We start from the raw sequence: 23,484 nt of genomic DNA on the forward strand, positions 1-23,484 counted from the left end.
TGCAGTCATTTATCTACCATGATTCAGACACTACAAACTATGTTTGGACCCAATGTTTCATTTTACACGTAGCCTGAAACACAACTCATGAATACACTGACAGTCTGGGTCCTAATACCCTGAAATGCCTTCTGCACCCACATTAGCTTTTAACCAAAATGCCAATTGATCATTTAATATTAATGTTATTCCCCACGTCACTCAGTTTTTGAACAAAGGCAATATTTTGGCTCTCATTTTGTGAATGCTTAACTCTTCGCAAAGGTCGGGGAAAATTTAAATAATATTAACCAGGTTATCTTCAACCACTGTTTTAACGACACAAAGCATTCTGTCAGATATTTGCAAAAAATTGTGTGGCTTGAATTCTGCTGAACGAGCGTGGGGGGTTTTTTGACTGTTTTAAACAATGTAAAACCAACCATCCTTAGAAATTTCTGAAGTTTTGCAAGGCTCAGTAGCAGGGTTTTAAACTTTTTTTTTTTAAAGCAACGCTAATTTTCACTACCGAAGTATTTCATATTATCTTAACCTCTTTTCAGACTCAAAATACTCCTTTTGATCCTGCTGACTTCCGCTGCTTACGAGTTTATTTTAATACCCCAAGTGCAAGATCTCATCTTAATTTCTGGCTAAGACCATGTCCAAGATAAAGTTTCTTCAATATCCGGTGCTACAAAGGCAGCTGTATGAGATAACCTCACCTCGTAAATCAACCTTGTCTTCCTGAATTACTTCCTTTTGAGCTCAGGATCAACTGACTGTTTTGCCGGACTTGCTCGCTAAAAGGTATTTTTCTTACGTATTTCTATACTCTCAGCCACTCGTGACAGCTTGTTTATGTTCATGTAGTTCCTAATGCAGATTAATATTAAACTCTAGTGACTAAAAATAGCAGATTTCCAAATTGTGTAGGAGCTGTCTGGATCATATAACCTTCATTCAGCCAGGGTGGCTCACTGCTTACTTTCTGAGAGATGTGCACACAAACTGAAATATGGCACTGACTGCTGAAGTGGCATTGATGCCACTTGGAAAGATGTGGCCTCCTTGGTTACTGTGGCTTTAGGACTTGTAAAATAGTTTTTTCACTCTTTCTTTTGGAAAACTCCACATTACTTCTTTTCTATCTTTTGCTTGGCAAGTACCTTTAACACTAGAAAAGGGGATAGGATTCAAAGTTATTTCATAACCAGCTTTGGTAGTTACACCTTCAGTGAACAGAGGATTTAAAATAGATATAGAATGGGAAAAACTGAGAGGAGCATTCTGCTATGGAGCTCTTCATGTTATTTATGTGAGTACTTTTTATTTATAGACAAGAGAGGAACAAACAAGCAAAACTCCACACAATCCAAACAAAACCACACAAACTTTCAGGCCCACAACCAATACTTCAGGTATGAAATAAAAGCCGTCACATTTAAGCTAAATGCAATTTAAAAAAACTGTGCAGGAGTTCAGTTAATTAGAGTTGGTAGGTAGTTTATACAGACAAACACACAGCCATACCACACATGCCACTGTGACATCTTTGTTCACCAGTCTAAATGTCTCACTATGTCTCACATCTTGCCTCCATCCTTAGATGATCATGACTATAACATTCCTGGCAACATCTATCTTCTAAAGAAAATAACTTCAAACTCCATAGGAAGATTCAGTAACATTTTAGCATGCCTTTATTTGGTTTGCCTCTATCAAAACACTAGGAAAAACAACATATACTCACATTCTTTAATCTTGGTAAGTGAAAGAATGGTCACCCTTAAGAAACTCAGTTCTCTAAACGTAAATATCCTTAAGTGCTGGAGCACAGGCAGAGCCAGTCAGGAATTATGTGATTCCCTGAGACTGGGTATACTCCATATGCATGCTTCAGTTATCCCAGGCTCTTCAACTGACTGCTCAGAGTGGCAGAATTCTAAGCAGCCTCACATTTTGCAAAATTTGAAATTACTTTAAAACTGGTTTGCTATAGGTTGTTAAGGTAGTACCTTTTATTCCCCTAGATGAAACGGAAAATGAACTCCTCTGAATGCAACAATTAATGCACTTTATATTTGGTGAGGAAATGCAGAAATACAGAGTTCAACTCAGCATTTTAATTCAGAAAGCTTCCTGGTTTACTGCTAAAATTCAAATGAATCACAGGCTCGATTCTCTTATTTGTTTTCCATGTAGTTTCATATTAAACAGGACAAGAACACACCCTGAAAAACAGAAGTGTGTAGGAGTAAATAATTATATTTCTTTGCATTAGTTTTAGCACCAGACAGGAAGAACTTGGATGTCCTTGCAGACTCATTAAAAAAAAAAAAAAGAAAAAGAAAAAGAAAAAGAAGAATGTTCAGGAAAGATGAGTGCAGTTTTGAACTCTTGGAAAAAGACTCATTTTTTTCTTGAGCAAGTCACAGTATTCTTGTGCCTCACTTTTTTCCAGGGATAAACAGGACACAGGGGAATCTTCTGCCATGATGTTTTATATAATACTCAACACCATGGTTTCCTAGTGTACTACTGGAACACAATTAATCACCATAAATGTCCACTTTAGAGAAGTAGGAGAGAAAGGGAGAAAAAACTGTTGAAACTATGACATTCCAAGTATCTCACTTCTGGCTTCCCCAGACAGCCAGTGGATGCAGGAGGAAGAAAGTAAAATAAGCAGTACAAAAAGGAAAACAACTTTTAAGTTACACATTTCTTACACCCTGACCATTAAAGCACATTTTTATTTCAAAGTTCCTTGCAATTAGCTGAATGGCTTCAAAGAAACATTCCTTTTGGGCAAATACATAACCTATTCAGAAAACAGCACTGCCAGTAGCCTGCAAAAATAAGTTACTAAGCAGAAGTAATGAAAGAAGCAGAAAGGCTTGCAAGTTTGAAAATCCACTCTCCTGAGCTTATATTCTACACATTTGTCCATCACACAACTTTCATCTCTCTTAGCAGTAGATCCTGTGTCTGATCTCTCACTTTCCCTTGCACCTTAGCTTCTGATCCCCTGCATTCATCCTTGTCACCTCAGTCTTTTCACTCTAAAACTGGTTGAGTTTAAAAAAAAAAAAATCCTGGTAATGCACAACTCAACCATCAGTGGTTAAAAAGAGGTTTTCCTAAAACTGCTGGCTCCTTTAGATCAGAAACCAGCAAAAAACAACAAAAGCCCCAAAGCAAAAACCAAACACTACATCTATGCTGGGTCAGGATGACTTTCTGTAAAGCTGAAATACTCAAGAGCAACAATTTTGATATCTGACCAACAGTGGTTAGAATAAAGTTATAAACATATATTTTATCTGGCTTTTCACTCAATCATTACACTGTTAGAGAACATTTTTTTACCTGAATTTTTACTCAATGAGCAAATAGGTTGTCCAAGTTCTTCCTCTCTCCTCCAAGACTACAAAGTGTAATTTTCTTTGAAGCACAATTTTCTTTTTCTCATGAAGATAGCCTTGAAAATGTGAATTTATGTAAACTAGTAGTAAGGTCTAGATGGGACATATTTCAGCGTCCTGGTTCCTAAGCCTTCTGTCAAATGAGTGAAGAGGTAGCTCACACAATCCTTTCTTCTAATACTGTAATGCAAAATACATCACAAATGGTATGTTTTGAATCATAGCTTACATTAACTTCTCCTCAAATCTCTGCTTTCAGATCTTTAACTACAGGGAACAGTAACTATTAAGCTGGATTAGCAGGAAGCCCTAGGAAAAAATTTCCAAGCCTAGAAACGTTAATGACCACATTCAGATGCAAGTTTCGTGCAGCTCAGATGATTTTTCCACTGAGCTCTACGTACAATCACACGTGGAATCTTTGAGACAATTTTCAAGAACTGCCTATAATTTATGTAAATGATGTATGTAATTACTCAAACTTTTCCCTTCCAAATGCTTCCAGACGCTGAGCTGTGATGTGCAGCACATTTAGGTACTGCATACACAGCTACAACAAAAAGATCTCTCCTGTCCAGAAACGCAAGCTAAGCAGCCTTACAGCTGGTGAGAAAAATAAGAGGGATTATGCAGCTATGATGGAGGTTTGAGGCTGAGTCTCCATTGCAAAGGAAAAACAGGGTCAACACATTTATTAAAGACGAAGAATAAAAAATACTTGCATCAACTTTCTCTCTTTATTTTCTTAAATTACAAATAAAAAAGGAAGGTATTTAGGGCCAGTGTAACCAGTAGTCTAAGTACTAGGTACTAAGTGTACTAAGTACAACAAATACATCTTTTTAGTACAAAATTCATAACTGTTTGTAGTAAGCAGTAGTAAAGTGCTGGTAACATGAACACTATTTCATGAAAAAAAAATTAGTCTCTGTAAGCATAGGGGAAAAAAGACCATTCATTTTCTGAGGATATAAAGGCAACTTGTTTTATAAAGATTACAGTATTTTGATTTTTAAAAAGACTCTCAAATCAATTTCATTGCCTTAAAGTAGTGGGCAAGACAATCTTGAATTTAAAGATCTCAAACTTTGTTTAAATTTAAGTCTTAGAAATTGGTTCACTTGCCTGTTAAACAACCGACTCTCTCACGTACTGAAAAACAGATCTCATCATACAAACCACAAAAGAACCTTTGTGCCTCAGATTTTCAATCCCATGGGGTTATGGTCATCATGGTTTAACTGCCTTTCTTTGCTACATATTGTATCTGCAGCTATTTATGTTTCTGTTTCTTTTCAATCCTTCCTCAAAACCTAATACAAACAGCTATGATGTGTGGATTTTGTTTTGCACAGGTGCAATCCAGTACTGCAGTTCTCGTAAACTGAATGTGGGTGTCGAGGACATGGCAGTATTTTTGCTGTTTTAAACTCACAGAACTGTTTATCTGTAGTCAGAGATGAAGAATTTAAAGTAGCATAGTTAAACTGTAAATATTCATCCATTTCAAATGAGTTTAAACTCTCACTTTCAAGAAGCCTTCTAATTTTGTTGTTTTTCTGGAAAGGGAAGGGAAGTCAAAGACGAAATGGGTCAGTAAATCAGTTTGACTTGGACATTGAAAGGGAAATTTTGTCTTAGGCAAAACAATTTTAAACACTTATTTTTTGTAGAAGATCATTAAGTGTTTAGAAACAAGTTTTCAGTGCTCTCAGCTTCATAAGATTCTGTAGTGCTGTCCTGTTTACAGAAGGAATCCATCAGCTCTACAAACAGGATTCAGAGTCTTCACTCTATCCCATGCTCAGAGCCCCACTATCTGTGAGAAAGTATGCTTAGGATAGTGAGAGTATATTTTGGAACAGTAGCCCAAATAGCTCCAATGACCTCTGGCGAGGTTAAGCACTCAAAACTGAGGAAATTCCTAAGTTCAGGTTGCTCTGGCAACCCTGACTGAGGAATGAGTAGCCAACGCTGCTCATGCACAAATCAACACGCGAGTTGCCACGATTTTCACATGCTTTTGAAACACAGATGAAAACTGCACCTGAACAGTTATGCAAGGCCTTCACCTGAAGGCTACAGCACGTGTAAAGGCCCTACAAAACACAGTAACAAATGGTTGTAATGGTTATTCGAGTGTGTGCACAGTTTGAGAGGCCGTGCCTTAAAAATGTCTTTAACAAACCTAAAAGCTAGACCACAGACAGCTGACCTGAAAAGTTATGCATTAAATACATAGAGAGTGAACTGCTATGTTTTTAAAGATTTAAAACATTTTTAATTTTTATGTACCTGTTATAGTTGACATCTAAGGAATTACCTAATTAGCTTTTCTGAAGTCAAGTATCTGAAGATACATGCCAGCATCTAAAACAAGGTCTAAGAAGTGTTATAAAATAAAGAACTACAAATTATAGACCCTAAATATTTGTGCTGAGGATAGTGTTATATTTTTCCCTTTAATATACTAGATTTTTATCTTTCCTTCCCCCTCACAATATTCTTGATACATAATTTTCTGTAACTGTTATGACAGGAAGTTATAAATTTCTCTATCAAAGACCTCATTTCAAGTAATGTACTATTTAAGTTCCTTTTTCATCGCTCTATTGCCATAAGATCTAAGCAAAAACACACTGTAACTAAGGGTTCAAAAAAGCCACAATATTGTAACTTCACAAATGCTCACCTTAATTAATGCACAGCAGTAACAAGATAAACAAGTGCTGTAGATACATTATTTTTTGTTCAGAAAAAACCTCCTGAGTTACTGACTGAAAAAGAACAGAAAATGAAAGGGAAATACACTAATCATAACTGAAGCACAACCTTTTAACACAATCACGATTTATTTGGAAAATACAAGAAAACCACTGCAGCTGTAGCTGCTCAATTATTCTGATCTACAATGAAAGAAATTGCTCATTATTTAAATTCTTCTGTTTCTCTCATCATTATTTTAACTACAGTCAGTTCAGTGCTCTACAACGAAATTCTACAAAGATTCCTATTAAAATTATTAAAAAGTTACATACTTTTACCATAGAAACAAAATTTTTAATTTGAAAATATCGTGAACCTTGAGTTGGACATAAGTGATAAAGAAATAAAGCCATCTGGAAGTGTACAAAGTGAAAAGAAAAAATAAAAGCTATTCTCCAGTCATCCTACCCAGGCTTTTACTGCCCATCAGCTGCATGTCACCCAGCATGTATTTCAAATAAGACCCACCAGCACCCCCCCAACACACACCACAAAAAAATAGGATTAAGTGCTTTCTGTCTGGTCTGGACAATTTCAATCCCTTCTGAAGTAGAACAGAGGTGTCTATCTCCTTCACTTAAAGTGCTGTGAGACTGAATGAATCCTGTGAGGACCTATGACTATTCATGGTAAAGGATGAGGTCACTAGGAAATATTTTGATTTCCTATTATTGATACAGGAACTTATTTCACAAAACCTGAAGTTCATCCAAAGAGGTTCAAATGAATGTCAGTATTTTTTGTCCACTCCCGCATTTAGAATCCAGCTTCAAATCACTTAACTAGCAGTGACTTAGTAATCTAACACATCCAGGGTCATAGCGTAGCTCTGAAGCTTAAACTCTGTTGTTTTCTTAGTAAAATTATGATGGGGCAGACGATAAAAGAAAAAAAAAAAAGAAGAAAAAAACACTCCACAAACAGGTCCTCCTCCAAAGTCTGGCAAGTATATCCCATGAGGAAAACATATTAAACTTGAATTAAAAACTTGTTCATCTCTCAAGTACAATTACCTCTAAAGGCCTCTTTTTCAACAAGGGTGTGGGAAGTGGTTGGGTTTGTAGCACATAAGCCAAAGCCATGAACTGAACATTCTGCCACCTCAAGAGAAGGGAATTAAAACAAGCATACTTCTTGGACAACTTTTTAATTATATTTACTTTGTAATCTTGCAGGGCTAATACTGTAATATTAGTAAGCATCCATGTGATAACACATTTAACTTTCTCATTATTTTCCAGTAAGCAATAATTGCAGGAGCTCTGGTTAAAAGCAAACTCAATAATTACACTGATTACTTGGTGGATTTGAAGAGACTCTGGAGCTGCAGCACACTCTAATATTGTGACAGGAGCTTTTCAATCTTACAGTTATGGTCATTATTCACAAAGGGAAACAATGGATTCCCAAGCCGTTGACAAAGAAAAGAAGTTTGACATAAAATAAACATAAAATAAAAATTATTTTAATTCATTGGGATATATTACAAAGAAAAACAACCAAAATCTACAGCCCTACAAAGCAACAAATTTTAAAAAATGGGTACAAGCTGAATAAAAGGAAGAGCAATGACTTGGTTAAACCTCAGAGGGAAGCAATGCCAAAGCCAGGCACCTCAAACAAAGAATGGGTAGATGGACCTGACACATGGGTGCTTTCTTTAGAGGAAGCCTCTGTTTGCAGTGCAAGTCATTCCAGCTAATGGGCAAGTCTTGTCCATTGACAATCACATTAGCCCTTTTTGCTATTTTAGTCAAATAAGGCTAATCATTTAGCGTGCCTAATTTATATAGCCATGAGGGTGGGTTATCAGCACAGATGTACTGAAGCATAAAAGACTTGGGAACACTGACCTATCTGTCAAATTTGATCAAGCCCAGTGAAATTCAATTTGTTAATCTTGCTTCACAATCCTACCCTCATGCACTCTAAACACTAAAACATTTTGTATTGCACTGAGGAGCACAGTCTACAGTGAGACTCAGTTGGACTAATCAGACTCATGTATGAGTGATGTTAACTGTTGGAGCAAGGGATGTGACTTTTAGAATTAGAAGGCTAAAAGTAGGACTGAAAATCTGTAAATACTGGTAATATATATTTGCATGCCCAGTTCTTCCCTTAGAGTGTAAGACAACAGTGTAATACTTTAATGGTAACTGCAGAAAAGAAAAGAAATCAGGAATGTTTTCTCATTAAATGAAGAGGATGCTGGTTTTGAGTGTGTATATATACATACATACTCAAGCTTCAAAAATTAACCAGGGCCAGATGTTCAGCTCTGGACTTCTCACTTCTCTAAAACAGGGATTAATACTAATTTTGTGCCTTAAAGCCAAGGTTTCTGGGGTCAAGAGAAGAGCATAGCTCCCCTTGTACCCACTCAGGCCTCATTCCAAAGGACACATCTCTTTCATCACCTACCGAAGTTTACCCCGGTCATGAAGTTTAGCCTTGGCCTTTGAATCCAGTACTACCCAGAGATGTCCATGTTTCAGTGAACTGAAATAGCACAAGCTCTTAGCAGTTGATTTTTTGCTGTTTCCAGTCTACTCTAAGAGTGGCTACATTTGTACAGATTATTTTTCCAATATTTGCAAACTACGGTATATGTACATCTGCAGTTAGAAGAATCTCAGTCCTGGTTTGTTTCATGACACTCATCCAGTTATCCTTCTGAAGGAGTTTTCTACCTTATTTGTTCTCTCAGCATACAGGACAAGAGAACATTCCTGTTTTCCAGTCCCTGCCCAAATTGCAGACAGAAGCTTATTGGATTGAATTAGAGAGAATCAAACTTGAATAATCATTATGGTCCTCAATTTGAGACAAATTGGGATAATAACTGTATCCAAGTATAGACTCCAGCAGATACATTTGGTCCTTAAATCATACCAGAATATTCAAGAAACAGTTCTGGAACACAAAGAACATCAGCTAGAGGAGAATGACCACAACAGACTTAACTCAACCTGTCTTACAACGTCTTATCTATTTCTAGTTACGAAAAACAATAAATAAATGAATAAGGTAAGACAACCTTCCCAACTAATTGAGCTTTTACTAAGTAAAGGACTAAAACAATATGATTCTTTATTGGTACAGGTAGACACAATTCTGAATCATATGGGAAGCATTCAATTAACACTGATGAGACTTGACAGATGCACTGTCTGGGAAATATCTTGGTTCTTCTCCCATTAGATTTATTTATATAAGCCCATTTTCAATGTTACACTGATTATCAGTGAACACTAGACTAAAAAAGTAGGTAATGTAAAGCCACAAAGTCAACTCTCTTGAAGAGGTTGCCAATCTGGTCATGACCTGCCCATGCACTTTGGAAACAAACTCCACATACCACTGGCATGCCTTTTTGTTTTAGAGCTTGGTCACCAACACCACTAACAGAACAACTGTGAACAGGACCTGCATGCAGCTGGTTCACACAGAATAGTTCTTCCAGCATTTGCTTTGCTTCTCTGTATCGCGACAACTCAGTGAGGGAGTTAAAAGTTATGTTGTTTGGAAGCCTGGAACAATTTAGTTTTATTTATCATAATTAAACCTTAAAATGTAATGGTACAAACACTCTGAAAAAGGTGTGTGGGAAAGGAAAAGAATATTAGAAACAAACAAACAACATAAAATCTGTCTGCTGACCTCAATTATTTTCCTAGTATGAAACCTAGAAAAAAAAAAAAGTGTATTTCTTAGGCAGTCATATATTGACATTTAATCAGTTATGCCACATATTATAAGGCTATCTTTCCATAGCATGGAAACAACACCCAACACTAAACACCTATTGTCTTACTCACAACTCTGACAGTTCCTGGAAAAAAATAAGTGTCTAATTTGAAAATCGATTTAAACATAACAACTCTTTTTTCTTTCTTGAGTTTTCTGAAAAATGGAATCAATCAGTGCATCCATGATATCACCAGTGTGTGCTGAGCTGAGTATAAATCATTACAGAAGAGAGACACTGAGTTCCATACGTATGCAGGTGATTTGTGGACACAGGTTCCATATCCTCATCAAACAGACATGGCCTTCTATGCTACTTTGGTTACTTTAAAGCACTAGCCAGAATCATAATCCAATGTTTGCAGTGGCTAAAAAAACATTTTAGTTCCCTAGTTTATGAGTTATGGTTTGGGACTTGTTTTACTTGTTCTCTCCTTAGACATTTAAGGGGAGTTCAATGTTTCCCTGTTTATATGTTTTGTGAGGGGTGAAAAAATAAAATCCCAATTATCCTCTGTTGGTTAAAACCTTGTTTGAATAAGGTTTTGCATTCACAAACAGAAGGGAGGAGGAAATATATATCTATTTTTTTTCCTATTTGTCTAGGGCTTGTTCCATCGGTGTGAAAAGTTATTTGTGTAGTTACATCTATCACATATTCACATTTACAATTAGCAGTCTGGTAAAGCTCACACATTTCGAATGAAGCGAAGACTCATACGTGGATGAGAAAAAAAAAACAAAACCCTGGAGATTCTTTAAACTAAAAATCCTGGATAACGACTTCCAGCCTAATCACAGCTAGCCAGGTGGTGAGGTTTGAAGCTCCACATTAGTCTCTGGATAGAAAGCTTCAGCAGAAGAGCAGGAAGAAGACGAGGAAGAAGCAAAACTGCAGCAACAAGAGGCTGATGTCATCATCATCATCATCATTAGGGAAGAAGGCACAGCATGGGTGTCACTATTTAGATTTCTAAAGCTTTGCTGAATTCTTTCCCATTGTGCACAGGTGAGAACATGGCCCTACCCAGACACTCCTTTTAGGAGCTGACAATGAACGTGTGTGAGCACAAACCCCAAGGCTACCGAGGCCTAACCACAGAAATTAACTTCTCTTCTTGAATGCTGTAATGTTGAGAGAAGATCTTTTAATTGCCTTACCATGAGAGCACCAAAAGACAGTAAATCCTGTCTTGCATCATATGCCTTTCTAGTGGACAGCTGTGTAAAATACAGTTCTCAGCTCCACTTCTGGATATAAATGTAGACAAAAAGATACACATTCTACCTCATTAGGCTGTGAAGATAATTGTTAGGCAAACTATTTTGAATATATACATCATAAAGAAAATGATGTATATTTTTATATATACACACACATTTTTATATACCTATGTGGGCTTGTGTGTGTAAAATACAGATATAAACTACCCAGCTAATCAGAAGACTCGGTGAAAACTGTTTTTAAAGACACACTGAAATAAAAAACTAACATATACAATATGGAATTGTATGACGATGTGTTTAAGTTACCATACAGCATTAAAGCAAATATCTCTTACTTCAATATTCACCAGTCTGAGGGGGAATTGCAGGCTTTCTTCCTTTAATTTACTTTCACTTTTCTTCACTTAACTATTGAACCAGAGTGTCAATAGTGAAATCTGTGTGTCAGAGAACTTGATAAATTCAGAATAATTATTAAAAAGTAAAAAAAGAGAAACATACTTAATCTCAAAATAATATGGTGTAAAATAAAGCATTATTATACCTGCAATGATGTCATCCATCTGCTCCAAAGCTGCCTCCAGCATATGACTCGCGTCAGAAGCCATCATCTGGAATTTCTTCAGATCTCTACTCTTTCTACTGAAAAGACAGATGAAACCATGTGTATTACACTAAATGACCTGACAGAAAAATATGTCACTGTTACATTATAAATCAAGCCACAGAAACACAAGTCCATGCTAGCAAAAATACAGCCTAGTAAGAAGAAAACTAACAAAAAACCTGTTCCTATTCTTGATAGATGACTTGGGATTTCTGAGGTTTTAATTCATCATTGATTCATTTTTTAAAGAGACTTTACTAATAAACAAGGAAAACAAAACCAAACAACCTCAAATACTGGAAGCTTGAGATGCCCCTACTCCTCATCCTTAACAATGGCTTCCTAGATTCAAATTCAGTGCATCTCAACCTTTTGCTCTGTGGGAAAAAAAGTGGATTGACTAGGGTTCAATAAAACAGTGGAGACATGGGGAAAAACATACCTAACTATAAACAAAACTCTCCTTTTTGATTGCTGCCTTAAAGACAATTCTGAAAGTTTTTATTCCTCCTTTCTATATCCCTATTCAACATTTCCACCACTTCATCATGACACTGAAAATACAATTCTTTCTGAACAGATTTGAACAAATAACAAAAATGCCCCAGGTATGAATTGTCTGAAGTTACTGCTGCCTCTTTAAAACAGGATTAAATACATTCATGTTACTGTCTGACATTAAGGATAACAAACAAAATCTTCCAAAATAAGTCTCTACTTGTGAGTTGGTGTTGCTGGACTCTTGGACAAGTAGCAGTCACTGTTGTCAACATATGACATTTCAAAGGGGAAAATAATTTATGCAGCCCATTTCACTGCCAGTGAGAAAATTCCCTCTGAAATAAGGCCCTTTTGCACATCACTTCATCCTTGAAGCATGAGACCAGTGCCCACACAGTGAGGAACATACTTATGCATGACTTTCACAGTGCTCCAACACACAACTCAGAATACTGACAAAGCCTACAAAGGGTCATAGTATTTTCATTTCTCTTCCATGAAGGGTGCAATTCAGTCTTTTGACATTCAGTCTTCTGACACAGCAAGTTTTAAGATCTGTATTTAAAAACTGTTCCATTTTGACAGCTTTCTGAGCCTCACAAAAGACACCTGTCTGACAATGGACAGAGATGTCCTTCAAATGACTCAGGCTGTAGGTAAGTGCACAGGCAATGGTCCTATGTTTGTGTGGCCTATTTGTCCAGTGCTACTGAAATGCCATTAATCTGTATTTATCGTGTCATTACTTACGCTAAGAAATCAAGTATTTTGAATTTAAATAAATATTACAATAATCTTTAATGGCAATTCACATAGATTTGCACTGTGTCCATCCAGTGACAGTTCAGGCACTGGCCACCAAGGCCAATTGCATGACTGGTAGCTAAACCACTCACATTTATTCTCTCAGCTGCAGCCTGACTAAACACTGGAATGTAGAATCAGCACTCAGGATAAAGTTAGCTTTAAAATAAAATCTTAATAATTTTTTCTTTCAGTGGGACTGTCAGGGGAAAAAAAAAATCTCTAAAAGTACACTTATGGTCGAGTCCAAATTACTGCATCACAACTGCTGTTCAGTCTCAGTAATAAGCCTGATTCAATGAAAATTTGTACCATCAAGTCAAAATTATTTTCTTCTCTGGCAAACTAAGAATCCTGAGACACAGACTTTTCTCCATAGTGCTGGTGAATTATACACAAAGAAAGCTAATTTATTAGTAACCTCTGTATTATCAGTGCCCTATGTCCATGCCAGTCAATGTATATAACCCCACTATCTAGAGAGACAGATAAAGGAATGAGTCAGAAACTACAGTGTTCTAATTTGAACTCTGCCATTTATAGCTTGTCATAATGGGTAAGCCATTATCTAACTTCAGATCACATTGATCTGAAGAGCAATATGAGAATGTGTTATCTTTAGTGTCACCCAAGGCAAAGATTAATGTAAATGAATGGTTGTTTCTGGACTCTCCCTTTTTTGTCAAAATAATCTTTTAAGTATGAACAATGCTAAATGTAACTGAACTTACCCAAAATACACGTCACACAAATATTTCATTTAATGGTACCGGAAATAACAAAAATTGTGCTCAGAATAATCTGGAAAGTCAGCTGATATAAACTCAAAATTTCAGAACCCTTGCACACATGAACTTTACAGACACTCCCTCTGATTCTGTTTCTCCAGTTAGTTGGTTTGGGGAGATTTCCATCTTCTGTTGCCACATTTACATGCCACTGAAGACTTGAGAGATCCCCGATTCTCCACTGCAGAGAGCCTCCTTGCTTGCAGTATTTCCTCTAGTTCAAAGCAGCCATAACATCAGTAATAATCACCTTAGTGAAAGGAAATCCACCCACAAGAGCAGCTGCCAGAGAGGCACCAAGGATACCCTGTGCCTTTGGCGGATGTGGCCACCGGCCACTCCCCCAGAAATGCATGGCCACCAGCTGTGCTGGTAAATCAGGACAGCAGACTGGCTCAAAATCAGAAGGAGGAAAAAGAGTGAAAAATACTAAAAATAGCATAGAGTTTCTATTTCTAGATTGCAGTCCATGCCCTTCTTTGTGCTGTAGGCTACTTCTCCACGGGTTTAAAGCAGCTAAAGCGTGGCTGTTGTTACAACAAGAAATGCAGAACTACCATTTTTCTGAACATCTAATATTTTTATATCTACTATTTGACCACCTGTAGCGACAAAGGTACAGAAAATGCTAATACACTCCATCACAAACTTGAAAATTTACTTCTAGAAAAACCTTCCATCAAGACCTTGGCAAAATCCAGGAAGTTTTGCTGAAAAACACCACCACAAGTAAGTCTTCTATCTCCTCCCAGCCTCCACACTCAGCCTGTTTTCTCACCTGTACCCACAGTGTATTTGCTGCTTAACTGCACTAAGCTAAAGTAAAACCTGTTTACCAAACAACGATTTATTAATAAAAGCAATGTTCTTTGCTCCATAGCGATAACGTAATATTACTTGCTTGACATCTTTTTCTAGACAGACCTGTTGCTTGTGCTTCGGGCAAGTCTTACTTTCCCAGACACTCCCTTCTTACAGCTGGACTGTTCTGAGCAATATTGTGAAAACAGCTCATTAGATCTCCTGTGTTTTCAGTTACCATTTCTCATCTAGTTCTATACAAATACCTGCAATTGTGGATTCTTTTTCTAACACTATTAAATAATAAGACACCTGTATCAATCCCTCAAACAGGATCCATCTATTTGCTGGTATTTTAATCCCAGTTCCTTTTACAGTTTTCATTCCTGAATGACATCAACAGATGCAGAACACGAAGACTTACTTAACTATGTAAAAATATACATATATTTGGTAAAAAAAGGTTTTTTCAGCTTTGATAAGGACTGAACGAAAACTATCCCTAATATTATAGTACAAGCTTTAATATTAGCAAATTCTAACCTTCAGGACTTATTAGATTAATTTATATGCCAGCAAAATACAAGAACCAATCCACTCACCTTTTGAGGTCCCTAAGAAGAAAAGAATTTACTTTTTTGCCTGATCAGTAAAAATTCCTCGCTATTAATAGCCAAAGTTTTACTATTAAGCAGACATAAGTCTAAATTATTACAGACCCTTCTAAGCCACACGCTCATACTAATTTAGAGCCCAGCCCACAGAGATATTGCAACCCTGTTTGTTATAATTACCTAAGTAATGAGATCTTCCAGGAAGTGCAGACAGAGCAAACTGGTCTGAATCTCTTAAATTTATTTTGCTAAGCTAGTTTTACCCTATAAGTCCCAGTCTGAGATTTGCATTTCAAATAAAATGGAAAAGCTCTGGCAGAACTATTGTGCTTAGAGTCAATATCCCTTGCAAATTTCTTAACCTACATTCTGTATGTAAAACTACAGGTTACTGTGCTCAAAAAGAACATAATATTTAACAGACGTATTCACTAAGAACAAGATGTTCTTCAGAATTATGAAAAGCTTTAATTAAATTTGAATCTTTCATGGTTGGCTTGAACCAGCAGCTATCCAGAGGTAAGAATGTTAACATTTAGGCAACTCAGATGTTTTCCCATGGTTGCTCCTAAAAATGAGGTTGCCAATACTATCAGTTATGGAGAAGGGTGTAGTTTTTGACAAGAACTCCAGAACTCCAGATCTTTGGATCTTGTCTGTGGCCTACAAATTCCTCCGACGTTTAGCAGACACAGCTAATAATTAACTATCACCACCTTTTTTTCCCTGGGATGAATAAATACATGCTTGTAAACTGTTTAAATACTCAAATTCCAGTATTACATTGCTTTGTACTTAATGGTATAATGAAATAAGGAGTGCCTTGGGTAAGTTTCAGAAGTCCCCCACGCTCTTCTTCAGCTGCAAGACGACTCCTGCCCTGGAAGGAAGAAATGTGCACAATTTCCACCCTCGCTATTTCCCACCTTGCTTCTCCCCCAGCCACATGCTCTGTTGTATCCAGACACCCCACAGGAGCACAACTGCTGATTCATGTCTCCCACTGGCTCTGCAGGACTCAGGACACCGTCAACTACAAAAGTTATAAATGCATATTTGCATCCTGGCCTTTTAGAACCTGCCATAACTCTCTAATTAAGATAATCCTTAGTCCTAAATAACCACACACAGCTGCTGGGAGCAGAAGAATTCCTGATGATCACTAGAATGACTGCCTAAGGAACACTGCTTATACAGGATGCTCCAGGGCTACCCAGCCACAAATCCTATTTATCTGACAGGCTGAGAGAGTTGGAGCTGTTCAGCCTGGAGAAGAAAAGGCTTCAGGGACACCTTCCAGCAGCCTTCCAGTACTTAAAGGGGCTACAAAAGAGCTGGAGAGGGACTTTTTGCAAAGGCATGTAATGACAGGACAAGGGGTAATGGCCTTAGTCTGAAGAAGAGTAGGTTTAGATTAGATATTAGGAAAAAATTCTTTAATTGTGAGGGTGGTGTGGCACTGGAGCAGGTTGCCCAGAGATGCTGTGGATGCCCTATTCCTGGAAGTGTTCAAGGGCAAGCTGGATGGGACTTGGTCTAGTGGAAGGTGTCCCTGCCCACGGTAGGGGGGTTGGAATTAGATGATCTTTAACATCCCTTCCAATCCCAACCATTCCATAATTCTCTAATTACGGCTCAAATTCATTTTATTTCTTAATACAAGCACTACTTGCTCTATTTCCCCTTAATACACTTCACCGGAATAGGCAGGAGGGTAAAAAAATTCTTTCATTGATTACCCATTATGTAATAAGTAAAAACAAGACTATTTTTATTTTCAGCAAGAAAGTATGAAGTGTCCACACTGAGGCAGAGGGGAAAGTTTTATAGAGAAATACAGATTAGCCAAAGTTGAACAAAGACCTGATACTGAACTATTTCAGGTAGAACTGCTAAACTCTCTGGTCAGTATATTGCTGGGAGTCCTTATATGAGGGGACATCCTTAGGTGAAGCACAGTGCAATACCTCCATGATGAAAACCAGCTAACTTAATAAGCTAAACTGGCTTATACAGGCAGCTGGGTATTACCCTGGCACTGTAAAACCACCACCTTTGTGTGCTACTGATAAAAGTTAGAGTGACAAGCACTAAGAACTATGATGCTTTTAAACATATTATGCTAAATAATTCAATTTAAGATACAAAGGGAACTGAATGTAGTTAAATTTACTGCACTATGAAGTACCAAAGGCAAAGTTGAACATTTCTTTCCAAAAATAAACCCATTAAGTTTGCTAGTACAAGTCTGAAATTCGGGAGAAGGAAAAGAGAAAGCTCCCTTTAAAAAATGCTAAATCTGACTGATACTTTATGATGCTGTAAGAACACAAATGACCTCACAGCAGCTCCTCCACAGGACTCATGGTTATTGAGTTACAGTTACTATTGGTACCATACCCAAATTTCATCACTCATGTTTGTACAAAGTCTCATCCTTACATATAAAAGCTGACGCTGACAGAATGGCATGTGCAAAGTGAGCTTCCTTCAGCTCCTCTCTATAACAGCTCCAGGAACTGAAAACCCTTCATTCCTTCAGTGTTGTTTTAAGCATTGCTCATAAAAGCTTAATAAAGTCCTTCTTAATTTAATTTTAAATTATCAGATATTTTAAGTTTTCTCTGTTAGACATGACATAAAGGAAAATGTTACAGCTTCCAACTTTGCAAATCTTCATTCATTATTTGTTACTGTATTAGGTGAAAAAATACCCTAATTATTCTAGTTCAGTACCCATCTAACTAGTTCAAATTAAAAAAAACCAAACAAACCCACAATGAATAAATACTTTGGATTTAAACTTCATCTGAACAAAGCACTACCTGGTAAAATACATGAAAGTTTCTGAACCAAAATATGAACATTTCTGCTCTTAAAATAAACACAAATATGAATGGTAAACAAAAGTCAGATTTTGTATTACAGTTCGCATTTAGTTCTAAGAGTTTTAGAATTAGAAAGAGTTAGTTCTGACATTTAAAATAAACTATGTTTATTTCTTTTTCTTCCAATCTCAGGTATTCACCGGCCTCAAGGTCACAGTTTCAAATTTTCTTCCACGAAGGTCAACATTTCAACTAGATCTTTGAAGTTACTTAACTCCAGATCCAATGCCTGGGAAGCTGCACACACCACACCTTCCCCCCACCCTCACCCCATGAAAGTAAATTCATGCTCTAGTAAATTGAAAGGTGAGAAGTTATAATAAAAGTAAGCACAGAATTCATGCACAAATTAACTCTTTGCCCTGGAGTAAAGCAGAGGACAAACCCCTTCACAGAAATTGAGAGACATCAGATATAAATGATTAGCAAAAGTTTTCAAAGCTATCCTCTGTCAAACTCATAAAAAACTAGACAAGTTATACTGCTGGAAAGAACACTCTTTAAACCTTGAGAATTAGGAATAATATTTCTTATGGTTCATAAAGAGTTCTTGGGCTTTTTTCAAAACTCCCTGAGACAAAGTGTTTTCGTCCTGGCCAGGACAACTGGATCGGGCCAGTTCCTTATGGAAAATCCTACTGTCCAATTTTCGTTTGGCTTTGTGCATTTCAGTAAGTTGTGTAAATGGAAATAAGTTGATTAGAGGGAAGGAGCTGCTCTCCTATGAGGAAAGGCTGAGAGAATTGGGGTTGGTCAGCCTGGGAAAGAGAAGCTTTGGGGAGACCTAATTGCAGCCTCCCAGTACATGAAGGAAGCCAACAAGGAAGATGGAGAGAGACATTTTACAAGGGCATGTAGTGACAGGACAGGGGGGAATGGCTTCAGACTGAAAGACAGTAGGTTTATATTAGATACGAGGAAGAAATTCTTTACTGTGAGGGTGGTGAGGCGCTGGAATGGATTACCCAGAGAAGTCCCAACCCTGGAAGTGTTCAAGGCCAGGATGGATAAGGCTCTGAGCAACCTGGTCTAGTGAAAGGTGTCCCTGACCCTGGCAAGGAGCTGGAACTAGATTATTTTTGAGGTCCCTTCCAACTTCTATGATTCAGAACCAACTCAGCAGAAAAAGCACTACTACTAACTTAGTTTATTAATCTAAGTACACATGTATAAATCTCACTAGGGATATAGAAGTGTACATAAGCTCTGTGAAACAGAGATTTTACACTAAATTCTGCAAGTACCATTTGGAATATTAGCCTGAAAAGGCAAGATGCTTCACTGAAGGAAGCCAGTGCCAACGTAGGGCCAGAAGATCTGATATCTCAAAGAAATGCAAGGACGTCCAATTTTCAAATCTTCTCCATTTCTTCAGTTCCTTGATGTACACAGAGGACCACTGTATAAATCAGCTGCTTTGCCAACAAAGAGCAAACACTCCTCAGCCAACTGGCATAGTCTACAGAGCCCATGCTGTCCTTGGTCCCAGTGCCTTGACCTCTCATTTATTACTGCCTGCAATGTAATCAAGACAGGTATCCATCAACTTCATATGACTCAGAGGCAGAAACAGCTCTGTATTTTTGGAACTCTTACAACACCATAAGAACAGTCACGCTTGTTCAGACCAAAAGCCTGTCTGGCCTAGTGCTTTGTCTCCAGTGGTGTTCAGTGCAACACGAGCTACACAGTGATCAGTCTCCTGCTCTCTTCCAATAATCAGTAAGCCCAAGACTTTATGAAACACAGACTGGGTAGGAACTATGATGTTTCACAGGTGTTGAAGATTTATCTGATTTCTCTTCAAATAATTTTTCTATAATTTTTCAGTGAATGCTATGACATTACAAAAAAAAAAAAAAAGACAAACAAAACCACAAAACTGCATTCTGGGTTAGACTGCACAGAGAAACAATTCCACCTAGACACGATGAAGAGAGACATTTCTTGTAATTATTTCTTATTATGAAATGGTCTGCTCTTGGGTTACTCAGATTATAAAGCTCAGTCCTGAATTTGTATCAACTTCACAAATACGATGTGAAGGCTTTTGTGAAGTCTAAACTCAGCTTCAGCTGTAAGGCTTAAAAATGAATACTATAAAGACAACTTTTTGACTTTGTAAAGTATATTTTTATATCAGTATTTTTCCCTCTTTGAAACATTCTGTGCAGCAATTTATAAATAACTGGAAACATCACTAGACTGGTTTAACATTACCCACCCTGCATCTGTGAATACAAATATGCTGAATTCATACTAACAGGAACTGACAATATCAAGTACTTCTGTATAAACTGGAAGCTTCAGTAGCTATTTTGAGGAAAGTGTCTGTGGGAAACAAAGAAAAGAAAAATATACTTCTAGAAACAGCAAATTCAACAAAATTCAATCTGCTTGGATTAAAAGCATTAAAGTAGGAACAACAAGTGGATCACTGTGAAAGCACTGTATACTGCATTACTCAACCTATCAATGAAAATATAAATTTTAACAGCTGTGTCAGTTTAACGCATGGGCTTATAAACAAAACATTCTCATATTGATTGCTTTCTGAAGATTAATGAAAATGTCTTTCTAAAAGGCCATCTTCAAGGTTTTCCTCTTTCTCTGCCTAAGGAATAGGTATAACTGTTGTGCCAAAATAGGTTCTTTCACCCTGTGTGCAAGAGGCCAATCTACACACAGAGTTGAGACATCTGATTTATTCACAATTCTGTGCAGAAAGAGATGCTGGGTGGCAAATCCACAAAGCCAGCACAACGAGTACCAAAACTTTTCACTATTCATACATCTTAGCAAACAGAGGCATTAATGTTCATGGGCTACAAGTTACCTAGTTCTCTTAATAATTAGGATTCTATCTTCTATTGGTTAATGATTCCATCGCTTCTTATGCTAATTAGTCCACATTCTCAGTCCTTCTCTTCTTTTGAGTCACTGGGTTTCTTGGGTCATGGTCTGTGAACTGGTGGTCATGATCTCTCCCTGCCAAAATTACCTTTTACCCAGATGGAGCTGATTTCAGCACAATTGCTGGGTTGGCTTTATAAGTTTCTTCCTTATCTTGGGAATTCTGATGAAAGTTTTTGTGGCTTGTAAATTCTGTATTTTTTTTGTCCACTGTCAGTAGTACGTCCTTCTTCCCAAGCTCAGATCCCTAGGCCTGAGATCACTGAACCATGTCAAGCCCTAAATTTTAACAAGACAATTCTACTGATGAATAATTTATCTTTTTAACATCTGGACATCATAACCAAAAGGCAACAATTCTTCATGTCAAGTTAAAATCTGATCTAAAATTATATATCTTATTGATTTCACTCCTCCATTATTCAGAACTACTTGCAGAACTAGCCAACACTAAGGAAGTAGCTGTACCAAATACTGTGCCACAGCCAAATTCTAAATCAGAGCATGATATAGTCTCCTCCCATACTTACTTTCCATAGTTAGTGGAGTTACATAATTTTATAACTTTTTAAAAAAGCATTGTACAGAGAGGTAATGCTGCAAGACAGACAGAACAGTAACTCGATATCCAAGAGCAACATTTAATACTTTTAAGATTCCAATAAGTGAGAGAAACTTGTAATATCTCCCAGCTGAAGAAACATTGTTACAGGTGGCAAGAATAACTCAACATCCTTCATCCTTGTTCGTCCGGTGGATCCTAGAAGAAAAACGAATACCAAGATGCCTAGAGACAGATCAAGCATGCACTGAAACCAGAAGCTGACTTTAGAGGGAACACACAATGAATGCAGCCCACAATGAATGTGTGACAAGATATATAGGTCTCCTCAACGACCTATTCTATAGAGGAGCTGTATTTGCTCACTGAAACGCATGTTTACCTAGCAAAGGATCTTAAGCAGAATCACCTCACTGAAAACCCACTCAAGGGCTCAGTTTTTTTATTTCGCATTCATCTATGTGCACTGTTATTGTTTTGGTTCCATCACCACAACTGAAACAAGTAGGTTAGGTAATTAAAAAAAATAAGGTAATTGTATACCCAGTTTTTGAGTATCTGGTAAAAACTGTTCATACACTTAAAAGAGTTCTGAAGTGCTCAGCACGCTGCTTCCATATAGTAGATACATCCAATGGCAAAGGATGCAAAAGAGATACTCAAACTCTACTGTTATATATAGCACCTTTTAGTACCAACCATGGCAGGTGTTCTCAAGTTCTTACCACCCACAGAGCCCATCATGCCGTTTCTGCCAACCATTTCAAGGCATTTATTATCAGTTCTATAAAAATGTAAAATGAGTAAGTTTCCATGTCAAATCATGTTATCAAGGGTAAGCAAAAATCAACATATATATATATTTCTCCTTATAAATTATACATGATATGAAGGACTGGGAAAGAGATAAGAAAAAATCACAGCCACAGTTCCACACCTCAGAATGCCTATTTGAATTTGCAAAACTTTAAAATTATGTGTCATTTCCAGATAGAGACTAATTGCTCAGTAAAACTGGTTCCCCATATGAGTCTCTAAAGCTAGATCAGTCTCTAAAGTTCAATCAGTTTAGCTTACAGTTTTGCTAGGACACTTGATGCAGAAAGCTTTTGGAAGTCTTCCAAATTAAAAAATGCCTTTCTCGACATGAACTGAATGCAAGAACTGAACCTAAAAACAGACTTATTCATAACCTCAGTATTCTTCTAGTTTTTATATACATATTTACATCTGAAGTTCAGGATGCTGTCAGCATAATTCATCACTGGGGTATATATAAAGGATCCCTTTTGTTTTTTTTTAATAGTGAATTCCCATTATGGCATGAAAAGAGGAAAAGCTAAGCTATCATAATGAACATACATAAGATTTCTTTAGATTCCTTTCTAGATAAGTATTTTGACTACTTGAACACAAGCAATGAGCCAAAAGTATTTGCCAAAAAATAAAACTGTAGCCTAAAATTGGTGCTACTATGCGTTACTTCCAGTCCAAAGTAAAACTCTTTCATATTATTGAAATAAAAAGAAAAATTGCAGTTGTTACTGCAAGTGCTACAGTATAGAAGCACCTGAAGCAGCATATTGTTATAAAGTTAGTCAGATTTTTACTGGCTCTGAAATAAATGCACCTTTCTACTGGGATAGAAACAGAATTCTTATATTACTTTAAGGGGCCCAAATGTCATTATAGCAAGGCCAGAAGTTGTAAAACACACTGTCAAAACCAGCAATGACACCTGAGGGCATACTGAGTGTCAGGCTTTTACACATCCTGTTTTACTTCAGAGTATTTCATGTTAAGACTCAGAGCAACTGAGCCTTGGAACTGTTTGAAAGTCCTACTACTCATATTTG

The 23,484-nt window shown here is 37.1% G+C and overlaps 1 protein-coding gene across 1 annotated transcript in view; it reads right to left on the bottom strand.

Annotated features, from left to right (window-relative positions):
* Positions 1-15,296, bottom strand: part of PPFIBP2 (PPFIA binding protein 2) — an 85,733-nt gene extending 70,437 nt beyond the window's left edge. Inside the window, exons 1-2 of the mRNA XM_018076045.2 lie at positions 15,254-15,296; positions 11,695-11,789 (exon numbers count right to left, since the gene is read on the bottom strand). Coding sequence (XP_017931534.1) covers positions 11,695-11,761 — 67 coding nt within the window. The 5' untranslated portion in view covers positions 11,762-11,789; positions 15,254-15,296. The remainder of the gene's footprint in view (positions 1-11,694; positions 11,790-15,253) is intronic.
* Positions 15,297-23,484: the final 8,188 nt, after the last annotated feature.

Source organism: Manacus vitellinus, unplaced genomic scaffold, assembly GCF_001715985.3.
Source record: "Manacus vitellinus isolate BGI_N305 unplaced genomic scaffold, ASM171598v3 scaffold_30_pilon, whole genome shotgun sequence".
Taxonomy (NCBI): domain Eukaryota; kingdom Metazoa; phylum Chordata; class Aves; order Passeriformes; family Pipridae; genus Manacus; species Manacus vitellinus.